The sequence below is a fragment of the Leptinotarsa decemlineata genome, unplaced genomic scaffold (assembly GCF_025532065.1).
Source record: "Leptinotarsa decemlineata unplaced genomic scaffold, Ldec_3_MD MMD2_tig00026299_RagTag_RagTag, whole genome shotgun sequence".
Classification (NCBI taxonomy): Eukaryota; Metazoa; Arthropoda; class Insecta; order Coleoptera; family Chrysomelidae; genus Leptinotarsa; species Leptinotarsa decemlineata.
The window spans coordinates 720,782-733,780 of NW_027412676.1; the positions used below are offsets into that span (position 1 = coordinate 720,782).

General features: G+C 32.6%; 1 protein-coding gene and 1 long non-coding RNA gene across 7 annotated transcripts in view; one reads left to right on the forward strand and one right to left on the reverse strand.

Annotated features, from left to right (window-relative positions):
- LOC111508472 (apolipoprotein D) overlaps window positions 1–12,999 on the reverse strand; it is a 44,822-nt gene that overhangs the window by 7,279 nt on the left and 24,544 nt on the right. For 2 of the 6 annotated variants that reach the window (XM_074180661.1, XM_023163978.2), the window contains one exon: window positions 10,695–11,271. The exons of 2 other annotated variants lie outside the window; for them this stretch is intronic. In XM_074180661.1, the coding sequence (XP_074036762.1) occupies window positions 11,135–11,271 (137 nt within the window). In that variant the 3' untranslated portion in view covers window positions 10,695–11,134. Of the gene's footprint in view, window positions 1–1,295; window positions 1,476–10,694; window positions 11,272–12,999 lie in introns of those variants that run through there. 2 more of the 6 variants (XM_074180659.1, XM_023163976.2) reach the window with 2 other exon arrangements.
- On the forward strand, window positions 3,741–5,435 carry LOC141484942 (uncharacterized). Its single transcript, XR_012466891.1, has 2 exons — window positions 3,741–3,841; window positions 5,131–5,435. It is a non-coding gene; the product is annotated as an uncharacterized lncRNA (long non-coding RNA).

Below are 12,999 nucleotides of genomic sequence, written 5' to 3' on the forward strand. Positions count from 1 at the left end.
AGAGACAGTCAAACCGTTTCTTATTCCAATGCAATCTTCACAAAAAAAATCAAAAAATATTAACTTTAGTATCACCATGAATTTTTTTTTCTGAAAAAAAAAACTTTTCTTATATAGGAATTCATCACAGCACATATTAGATTATTTCACGACGGTACCAATCCTGTATATTTACGAAAATGCTATGAGGCACTTTTTTGGCAGAGTTGCATAACAGGAACTATTTTTCATTTTTTGTTCTTCCAAAGTATGGAAAAAAATTGGGAAGATATCGTTTGAAAATGGGCCAAAATTCACCTCTTTCAAATTAAACACCCTGTATATTAGAATAGTTTTGAAATTCTGGGAGAATTATTTCTAATACGGATTATTTCATTCCACATAATCTGTCCTTACTGAAAGTATTCAGCTCAACATAAAAATTATCATGAAAAATATTGATCAGATGATAGTATTTATACAAACTCTCACATGAATTTGACATAATTGTTCTTTCCGAAACAAATCTTTCCTATGACATGGACTTATTGCATATTGATGGGTACAAAATAATAACGAGGGAGTCAGTACTGAAGAAAAATGACGGTGTTTTAGTATACATTAAAAAAGAAAATAAATTTCCAAACAGAATTGAAAATTTTGGAGATATTAAAATATTAGATATCATATATCATATATAAATGATGAAATAATAAAAATCACGGCAATTTGTAGATCACCAAGTAATTGTCCGAAAAAAGTCAACTCAAATTTCAGAAACTACATACAAACAACTGACTTATTATTGACAGTTTGCAAATGACAAGTAGTGATATTATCATATCAATTGATTGTTTTCTAACGCCTCTCTGCCATGGCCAACTGACAGAATTTAGAAACCGTATAGTGAGTATTCTGTCGAAAGAAAAATATTAAATTGCAAATATTTCAAAAAATACCAGTTTTGAGAACAGGTGTCCCCATACAAAGTTACTCTTATTTTAATGCTTCATAGGATTTAATTATAAAAACATTTTAGACGGTTTATTAGATTTCATTTATATTTTTTTGACCACCCTATAATAATAATTATTAAAATTTCATATAAAGTCTATTGAATTTGGTTCCCCTCTACAAGAAAACCGACCAAAACATAATGATAAAGGTTTCCTTATAGGAAAAAATTGTAAGTATTGTAGGGTCTGCAAACATCATTTTTGACATTAAATTTTTCATCTTCCCAGTTGATAGCAGTCTATTGTCAAAGCACAATTTCAAGTTATCAGCAAGATACATACATGAATAAAAAGAAAATGAGTGTCGTCAAACATCTATATTTAATATACGAGTATACATGTGTCAGTTTGCAGGGCAATTATTCTGATCAACCTTCTTGAGAGAAGTTTTTGAGATATTCTGGCTCTCTAAAACTTCATCTGCTTTTTCAATCACTTCACTGGATGGATATTGATCACGAGTGAGAATAGATGCCATTCCTGTTGGGAAAATAACAATTATGAAATTAGCGTCTATTCACGTGAAAGTTGAATGTTTCAGAGGGTTACTATTAATTAGCAGTACAGTGTCGTTTTCTTGAAAATTAATAATACCATCCATGGAAATTATTAATTAATGGAAAAGTAGAAAGCCAAAACTTTTCTTTCCCAAAAATGATTCACTCTTCGAATCTCTTTCGATGAGAATATTAAATATTTTCTCATTGGGATATCTTGTAATGATCTGAATAGGCTTTTCGATGCATATTTTTAAATTCGATTCAAGGAATAGCTAATTGTTCAGACTATATGATTTTTTTGAATCCCAGTTGATTTCCATTATTTTAGTTCTTGAATGAGTAGAATAATGAATCAAATTCAAAAGGTTATAAAATTGATTTATTTTGAATGATCATTATTGTTAAATACTTACTTGTAGTAGAAGATCCGAACCTAAATCGACCTTCACCGAGCTGATGATAGAATGAAATATATTTTATTATGAATTTTGTATATTAGAAAATATGTGAAAATGTGAAAAATTCCTGGACAGACTATTTTTAATTATTTTTGAAAAATGATTTTTAATTAAATTTTGCAACATCAAGATAATAAGAAAATTTTTGTCCTTACTTGAAATATGAAACGTATAGAATGTGCAGCCGTTGGGTTGTCTATTATTTACCTGGGCGAACTACTGGTTTGTCAGGTATAAACAGCTATATCGATGCCAGTTACTTTCACTGATTAGATAATAAAAAAAATTGTATATCATCATAAGCGCTGTTTCATTACGAACACGTTGATATAGGGTTGTCTCCAGAGAATTCGGTCCTATTAGGGGTTTGCGAACTTGTTGATTTCTTATTAAGCTTTATATCACTTTTATGTGAAGTTATTCTATCTCTAAGAATTCTAGATGTTGTTCCAATATAATCCAGATTACAATTGTGCATTAGCGCAACATTCTATAGAAACAGGACATAAACCAAATTACTCTAATATCACAGTTTCACATACAGAAAAAAATATTTCCAAACGCCTTTTTCTTGAAATGATTGAAATTAATAAGTCTTCTAATTGTATGAATAAGAGAACTGACATTGATAATCCCAGCAGTATATACAGTAACTTGCTGGAACTACACCAAAACTCATATTGATAATAATGAAAATTGTATCAATCAACTTTCCCTTTAGAGTCAAAAATTATCAAATTATCATGCCCATTGAAAATTGACATTCATGTGAAGGTATGACATTTGTCAAACCAAAAAACTCCATTATTGTTTAACTTTTTTCGTCGATTTATATGTTCAATTGATTGTTTTTTACTCATTTTTACTGTAAGTATGATTTGTAATTTTATTCATTGGCAAAAAAAAACCACAACTCAATAAATTATAGGCCCTGAAAAAGCTTCCCACTAGAAGCGAAAGCTTGGCAAACTAAAGCAGAGTTTTTGATTTTTGATTTTTTGACTGAGAGACCCCGTTATTCCATTCTACTGTACATTTCTCCAGTCGCTAAGTTTCTAAACATCACCTATTGGTGTGACACCCAAGTCAACTTGCAAATTTTCTAGATTATATATATATATATATATATATATATATATAATATATATAATATATATATATAATATATATATATATATAATATAATCTCAAAATATGATAACGTGAATAATAAAAAAATCAATTACTTACTTTGAAATTTTTGAACTCTTTCTGGAAAAAATTCAAGAGAAACAAAGTGGACAGCCGAAAATTCAAACTAAAAAATAGTAAAAAAAATAGACTGAACATCTTGAATTAAGTTTAAAAAATTTTATTACAGAACAGCATGAATACAAAAATTATATTAATGAAAAATAAATATTCTATATTCTAAATCTGATTCATCAGAAGTATCATTGTCGCACCCGAATTCTTCTGATTCATTAGATTCTTCCTCCTTCTCTTCCATTTCGACGATGTCCTGGATTTTCAAAGGAGTTTGATCTCCGATGAAACCTGTTGATTTTAAAAAATCATATAAATGCCATTCGAGGCGACTAGATGTTGGGTCCTTTATTATTACACAGTATAGTTACCTCGGATCTCTCTGTCACACATTTCCACGCGCATTGAAATTCAAATCTGTAAAGTTCGCAAACCCCTAATAGGACCGAATTTTCTGGAGACAACCCTATATCAACGTGTTCGCAATGAAACAGCGCTTATGATGATATACATTTTTTTTATTATCTAATCAGTGAAAGTAACTGGCATCGATATACCTGTTTATACCTGACAAACCAGTGGTTCGCCCAGGTAAATAATAGACAACCCAACGGCTGCACATTCTATACGTTTTATACTTCAAGTAAGGACAAAAATTTTCTTATTATCTTGATGTTGCAAAATTTAATTAAAAATCATTTTTCAAAAATAATTAAAAATAGTCTGTCCAGGATTTTTTTAGCGAACCCATTTTCAACGTATTTTCTCATTTACTGAATTCATTATAAAATATATTTCATTTTATTATCAGCTAGGTGAAGGTCGATTTAGGTTCGGATCTTAGACTATTGCAGAAAATGGTTTAGATGTCACACAGGACCATACAACGGCGTATGTTTCGTAATCTGTGCCCTATATCCAATAAGGTGTAGCCACTTGCACTATAAAAGATTAAATTTGAATTGAAGAAAGGTCATAAAATAATATTATATCTTGGAAATAAAGACAAGGCATTATATTCCCATAATTCGAAACTACATTTTTATTTCTCTCTAAAAATGTCCGTATAAGTAAAAATTTATCAGAAAACTTAAACTTCATGATGAGTTTGTTATGTATACATGAATTGATGACAATTAACTGAACTTGTTTTTTAAAATGAAGGGGATATCTGTCAAAAATAAGCAAAACGTTAACTTTATCCCAGTTGCATAAAATTTGGCATATGGATATAAAATTGCCGTAGACACAACTTTTTCAAGTAACTTTTTGTTAAATTGTTAAATTCGATCTAGAAATGCACTTTTTTAATTTTTTTCAAAAAAAAAAGTTGAATTTGACAAACACTGAACGTCAGTGGGTCGCCGTTGGCCGCATATATATATATATATATATATATATATATATATATATATATATATATATATATATATATATATATACAGGGTGTTCATTTGAAAACTTCCCACCACGGATTTATCGAAAACTACTGATTGAAAGAAAAAACGCCGAGACACATCAGAAGATACATCAAAGGGGACAACTTTTTAACCAATAACTACTTCACCCCCTTTCACCCTCTGCACCCCAGGATCATTTCCTTGAAAATTTTAAATGACAAGGGGTATCAAGTGATAGCTTGTTTGAAAAGTCTTTCGAAGTCCTTCATTATGACGTTTATTTTTTTCAAATCGGTCGATTCGTTTTCCAGAAAATTAGAAAAATATTATTGATCCTAATTTGGGAATTTTCGAAACAATACATACAAAAATATTACATTTTATTTCAATAATTGTTCAAAATGTTGCCCGTTGGTGGCCAAACAATGATATAGGCGATGTTCAAATTCCTGACGGACATTTTCAAATACATGTTGTTGGATATCATGGCAGCTGTCGATAATGCGTTGACGAAGTTCATTCAAATTTGCAGGTTGGGGAGTGAACACAATGGACTTCAAATGGCCCCATAGAAAAAAGTCTAATGGCATCAAATCCGGGGACCTAGCAGGCCATTCTATAGGCCCTCTTCGCCCTATCCATTTATCGGGGAACTCGTTGTCTAGCCATTGTCGAACCGGAAGAACATAGTGAGGAGGAGCACCGTCTTGCTGGAAATATATCTGAGCCTCATCAAGTGTAGGGTTTCCATCCTCTTCGATTTGGTTTTCAATGGTTTCAGTGATAAGCGGATTGATAGTAGTTTCCAACATATCCAAATAAATGTCTCCATTTAAATTTCTATCAATGAACAATGGCCCAAGCACTTTGTTTCCTAAAATGCCTGCCCATACATTAATTTTTTGAGGGTACAATGAAAATCCGCATGCTTCCACAAAAGCATGCGGATTTTCATTGCTCCAATACCTACAGTTATGCTTATTAACAAATCCATTTAGATAAAATGTGCATTCATCAGTGAAGCAGACATTCTTCACACGAATGGTATTATCATCAATCGCTGCAGTCATTATTTCACAAAACTCCACTCGCCTATCAAAATCATCTTCGGTTAACTCTTGCAATATTTTCATTTTGAATGGATGAAATTTATGGAGTTTAGTAACTGTGTGTACAGAGCCTAATGAAATATGAGTCGCAGCAGCAATTTTGCGTAACGAAGTATTAGGATTTATTCCAAAATGACCTAAAACTTCAATTTGAGCGGCTTCATCCAAAACTCGTCTATTATCACGTTTTTTATTTGCAACCGATCCAGTTTGAGTAAATTTAGTAACTAGGTCCAAAACATACCTATGCGAAGTTAACTTATCTGGATGTCTGGCATTAAACGTGACGGCAGTTTGCCGAGCACATTGATTTTGGGCACCATAAATCAGAATAATTTCCACTCTTTCGGCTAGTGTGTAAACCATTTTCGAAATGGATTCTGAATCAATGATTTACTTTTCACGATCTGAAAACTGTGACAGAGGTAACTGACAGGAAATTCAATTCCTTCTTTCACCTAGCAACTGAGAATAACTACACATGTAAACAATAAAAACAGTTCGCCTAGGATATCTGTGTTGATGAAAAAATCGCGGAAAAAATTGGGATTGGTATTTGGTTATTGCCACGTCTAATCATTCGAACTGCTGTTTATGTTGGTAGTTTTCGTTTTGAATTATAAACGAATTGTGGATTTGGCAAACCTTAAATGTAATTGAAATGAAAAGTGATATTTTCGTGTGTTTTTGTTTTCTATCGGAACAAATAAAAATTAATGCAGATTTTTCTAATTTTCTGGAAAACGAATCGACCGATTTGAAAAAAATAAACGTCAAAATGAAGGACTTCGGAAGACTTTTCAAACAAGCTATCACTCGATACCCCTTGTCATTTAAAATTTTCAAGGAAATGATCCTGGGGTGCAGAGGGTGAACGGAGGTGAAGTAGTTATTGGTTAAAAAGTTGTCCCCTTTGATGTATCTTCTGACGTGTCTCGGCGTTTTTTCTTTCAATCAGTAGTTTTCGAAAAATCCGTGGTGGGAAGTTTTCAAATGAACACCCTGTATATAGATATATATCAAGAATGAAATAATTCGTGGACACAACACTCAAAAAAAAAGGGGCAAACCGCGGACACATATTTCTGGCTATTGGCCTCATCAGCGCGGTGCAGCCAAGTGTAAAGATGGGCACCACTTGTTTGCTGAAAGCAGGAAACAACACATATGCATGCGCTGATGAGGCCAATAGCCAGAAATACGTGTCCGCGGTTTGCCTCCTTTTTTTTGAGTGTTGTGTCCACGAATTATTTCATTCTTGATTTGTATCATACACACTCGATAAAATCTCTCTCTCTCTATATATATATATATAGGTATATATATATATATATATTATATATATATATATATATATATATATAGAGAGAGGAGTGCCTAGAAGATGACAGTACTACCAACTGTCGAAAGCGCTCGCAGATAATTAATAGAAGTTATAAAGCTTCAAATCCTTTTTGTAAAATTCAACATTGAAATATATAAATATATATATATATATATATATATATATATATATATATATATATATATATATACAGAAGTACAGCGAAGGCAACCTGTACATGTACTGAAATTCACCTACTTGGCAGGAAACAAATACAAAAGAGTGTGGAATTTATATTTCAAGATTTGTGCACCAAATTTCATTGAATTTATAAAACAGATAATCGATATACGTTATAAATAAATGTCAGATGAAATCAAATTTATATCTGTTATGAAAAATTGGACAAGACATAATAAACTGATTGTTATTATTTAGGAATGAAAAAAAATTTGAAAATTATTGTTGTGAACTATTTCCTTAGATGATGCTTTTGAAGAATATTTATATTTAGACATAAGTGAGGTTAACTATTTATGTACAAAATTTTCAATTGAAAATGTATCTAAAAAGAACAAATGTGAAAATCATAGAATAGATAGTTTTTCTGATATTGAAGTTGAAAATTTGTAGTTATAAAAATTGAGAGGTGGTAACTAAGGAAAGTAAGAGATTTTCAACTTGTTTGTCAACAAGCGGATTTTTCTCAAGGCGACGAAGGTGAATGCCACGTGAATTTTCTGTCTCCAGAAATTCAAAAAATAATTATAAATATAAGTTATAAATAGAATATAATTGTATTGTATATGGATTATTGAAAGTTAATATAACAAGAACCAACCTGATAAGCCCATTTTCAGTGAAATTTTCACGATTCAGCTCCGAAGTTTAGAAAACTCACAGCACACACCAACATTGAAGGAAAACCAGGTACCTATTTACCGATTCCACTTCTGATAAAATATATGCATATATGAAAGAAATTGTCCAATAATTAAAAAAAATAGGACAATCAAAACAAACTTAGAATCCAGAAATTACGTTTGCAAACAAATCAGTGGCCCTGAATAATCAACTGACATTTTACAAACAAAGAGTGCGTTCCGATATTCACACTAAATTAGATCGGTGTAGGTTAAGGAAGTCTAAAACATTCAAGGAGGTAATTCCTCATCGAAAAAAGATAGGATCTTTCATATAAAGAAATTTCATTGGAGCATCCCTTGTTAAGATACATCCCCTTAAAGGGGGTACATAAAATTTGTATAACAATTTTATTCACAAGCACTAAAAAAGTTACAATATTGAAATTAATCTAACGTTTTGTACTACCAAAAAGACACTAAGTCATAAATTCATTTGGTTTACCTCATGGTTGTAAGGGGTGGAAAACGTAACCCCTAAAATTTATTTCCAATGTTACTTTTTGTTTTATCATTTGTTTACCATTTCCGATAGCCTGTTTCATTCTAAACAAAAAATGTCTCTTGGGTTTTTTGCCCAAAATGAACCATTTCGCAGCAAAAAATTATTTTAGGAACAACTACAGAGATATATCGTCATAAATGCGAAATTACGAAACCAATCTATCTAGTAGGTCGCTATTAGCGATAGTGACAATTAAATTGGTATAACGCTGTCAGTTTGTGAATTTTCGAAATTGAATTAATATTAATTGTGTGTTGTTGTTCTCTTCTTGATTTGTTACTTTAATAATTCACTTGTTATTAAAATGGCATACACAAATGAGGAAATGGCTGATATGCATCACGTTCACGGTCTGTCGCAGGGGAATGGGTTAGAAGCTTCTGGAAGATATGCTGAAATGTATTCTCAACGACAGCATCCTTCACATAGAATATTTGCTCGACTTCATCTACAATTAAGAGAATATGGTTCATTCGACAAAAGAACGCAGGATTGTGGTCGCCATCGAGAAGTACGAACACCACAGCTTGAGGAAGCAGTACTTAATTTGATCGAAGAACAACCTACCACCAGTACTAGAAAGATTGCTTTCCAGCTAAATGTTGATCATATGACGGTATTTCCAATTTTAAAGGAACAACTCTTAAACCCTTACCATCTGCAACGAGTACAGGCACTGTTACCGCGAAACTTCCCAAACCGTCTTGAATTTTGCAATTGGATGATGGAAATGATTAGAAGAAATTGTGACTTTCTTAAGACGATAGAATTCACAGACGAATGTCGTTTTTCTCGGGACAAGATTATTAATTTTCCTAATTACCACATATGGGCTGATGAAAACACTCACGCCATTGTCGAAACTAACTATCAAGAACAGTTTTCTCTTAACGTGTAGCTCGGAGTTATTGGGGATGATTCAATTGGGCCTCATTTTCTACTTCCTCGATTGAATGGTGAGGCATACGTTCAATTTTTAAGAGAAGTGCATCCAGTACTGCTGGAGGAAGTTTCTTTGGGCGTCAGAGGGTTATGTTTTTTATGCATGATAGGGCTCCCGCCCATTTCAGTCAGGTAGCACGTCAGCAATTAACTGAAACATATGCAAATCAGGGGATAGGTCGAGAAGGACCACAGAACTGGCCCGCTCGATCCCCGAATCTCAATCCTCTCGATTTCTCTATTTGTTTAAGAAACCGCATCATCGATGCGTGCAGGGTAATCAGAGAGACTCCAGGAATATTTGAGCGAATACGTGGCTCAATGCGCCGACGTCAAGACGCATGCGTAATGTCTGAAGGTAGACATTTTGAACATTTACTATGATTTCTGCATGTTGTGTGTTTTGTTATTAATAAATTATTTTTGTTTATCACCCTTTAATCGTTTAATGCAGGTACTAACTACAAAATAACAATAAATCCAGTTCGCATTTATGACGATGTATCTCTGTAGTTGTTCGTAAAATATTTTTTTGCTGCGAACTGGTTTATTTTGGGCAAAAAACCCAGGAGAAATTTTTTGTTCAGAATGAAACAGGCTATCGGAATTAAATTTTTAAATGGTAAACAAATAATAAAACAAAAAGTTACATTTGAAATAAATTTTAGGGTTTGCGTTTTCCACCCCTTACAACCATGGGGTAAACCAAATAAATTACTGGCTAACGTCAGGTTAATTTCAATATTGTAACTTTTTCAGTGCTTGTGAAAAAAATTGGTATACAAATTTCATGTACCCCCTTTAACGGGCTGTATCTTAACAAGGAATGCTCCAATGAAATTTCTTTATATCAAAGATCCTATCTTTTTTTCGATGAGGAATCACCTCCTTGAATGTTTTACACTTATTCAGTTACAGTTACGTAGTGAATTCGAATCTATGTATAATAATTTCGTCAACTATGAGATCCGGGGAGTTACCTGAACTGTGATTTGTCTATTTTTTCACTATTTTTGAATGATACCAAAAAATTGACATTATTTGTTTTGGTTCAGGAAATATATAGAAAAAACCGAAAAATGAAATCGAATTTTCTAATATTTCTGCAAAAGTATAATTGTCACGGTCCTAAAAAACTTACCTGGCACTGCTTTTACACTTACATTTGGCACTGCATAATTTGTATAAGTTTCAAAATGGCAGTCACAATTTTACCAGTGATTCATTCTAAAGAAGCAAAACTACATCCATTCCTTATTTCAATTCCAAGTAAACAGTCACTCATATTTTCCAGTGTCAGGAAGGGAAATCGAATTTTGTCGGTACCACAGAAGACAGACAAATACTCTCTTCCACTCAACCTTCCAAAAAAAAAACTGGTAACTATAGCTAGAGTGCAGGACTCAACAATAAAATTCCTTATACATATGTAATAATGAAATGACTACCTTTTATGGAAAATTGAGCATTGGGTGGGAAAAAAAACAAAATTGCAAAAGTGGTACTAGAATGCAACAATAAAAAAAAGGGAAAGTTTTTTGAGTACAGAAAAGAACTGTCAAAAGTTCAGCTCACATTCGTGGAGTCTTCTTTTAGTTCGTCGCTTGAAACTCAAAATATTTAATCTTACAAATTCATCAGGAATCCAGTTGTACAGTCATGTGATCATATACGAAAAAGAACATCGAAACTGGGTGTTGATATGGTGAGATTTATATTCTGTTTCACATTTTTCAGTTTGCTTTACAATTTTTTTGACTTGTCTTCTCAATAGGACGCCTTGATATATTTTGTTTTTTCAGAACATCATATGCTCTTTCCATTATTTCTTTCCTAGAAGTATTTTTACGGGTGAGAATCCAACAGAACCCTATAAAAATAACGAAATTCAACTAAAAATTAATAATTATTAATTTGGAAATAGAATTCCCGTCGAAATTGTGAAGTAAGATATTTGAGGAAACTCATAATCAACGTCACTGTATAGATCCGTCGTTAAGTTAATTTCGAGTAGCAGAACTCGAATGGATTCAATTATTGCTGAAGCCTCATCATAGTTTCAAATAATGTCACAGCAAAGGTGAAACAACCATAGCGGGCTAGCAAGAAAAGAAAAGCGGTCAGTGAAAAGTTGACAGAGTGTGAAGAGGCGTTTGTGTTTGAAAACAATACAATTGAAGTAGTAAGTGATTGAGTAGTTATAAATTTTGCTGTTCATCTATTAAATTGAGTAAGTATCACCATTTATTTCTTCAGTCAATGAGGATGAAGCTTTGTGTGATGATTGTGAAACAGTTGACTTTACTGATTACAGAAGCCATTGGTGGAGAAACGGGTGAAAGTTTGAATTTATGTTAAAAATACGTTTTTTCCGTTAATCAGCCATCGCACCCTATGAACGACAACCCTAAGAAGTTGAAACTTGTGCGAGCTAAGGACTAACGAGGTCCCTTTTAACGTATGATTCCCAACACGGGTTGGACGATAGCAAGTGAAAATCGAGCGTTCAACCTGCGGCTTGAACCATTGACTCACGTATTAACCGATTGACTGAGTGAACAAAGCACCCACGTTGAACCGCTCGGCTACCGACCGATCGGTAGTCAAAGCTCTGCAAAAAAGGAAATTGAATTGAGAATAGGCTCAAAGCACTGGACGAAATCATGGGAGGGTTTGAAAATAAATTATAAAAAGGAGAACAACATCGTAGAAATAAGACAATATGAATTCACTGAATAGAGAAAGGGCATACCAAAAACTATGAAGATCAAATAACTGCTATCTTCAACAACAAATTGAAAGTTAACCTTGTGAAATTCTGCAAACTATCACAAAAAATGCTCTACTGAAAAATTCAGGAATCGTGAAAAGAAAAAATGTATCGCATAATCAGCTCTAAATCCTGAAAGTTGTCATGGCAAAGTAGATAGGAATAAAAAGGTATGTTCGAACAACGGTGCTAGTTTCATGAAATATAATGAAACAACCGAAATTATTAAGTCTTTCCTTAAATCTTTTCTTTATGTTCATTCTGTTTTATTATTTATCCATTTCCAATATGTTCTTTATTATAAATTCTATTGATAAGTAGTACCGATACCTTTGAGGGAGATATAGTGGCACCCACCACCCACACCGGATAATGTACATTGAAATATCTTGATGCATGATTTCCTGTATTCGAACGAATACTGATACTTTGAATAACATTGAATGATTTTTTTGATATTAACTCAGTATTGAGACATCTATTAGTATAAAGGTTATGATCCATTCAAACGAGATCGTGGTATAAAGGAAGGTGGTGTATGTGCTTATGTGAAGAAGTCCTTACGATTATTATAGTGAAAGGTATTAGTATCTAAACCACAATTGTGGCTGAAAGTGAAACAAAAAAAGACTGAACTTGCTTTATGTGTTGCGTACATGGCACGCTCACAAAATATGAACATTTTTTTTAATTGTTTGCAACTGATTTAATTTTTTATATGGTTGACGATGACATATGTAGTATGTTTTTTAAATTGAAAGGGTATATTGTTAGGAGAGAATAATTTTTGGGGAAGGAACCTGGGTTTGCGGTGGTCAGACCCGATCC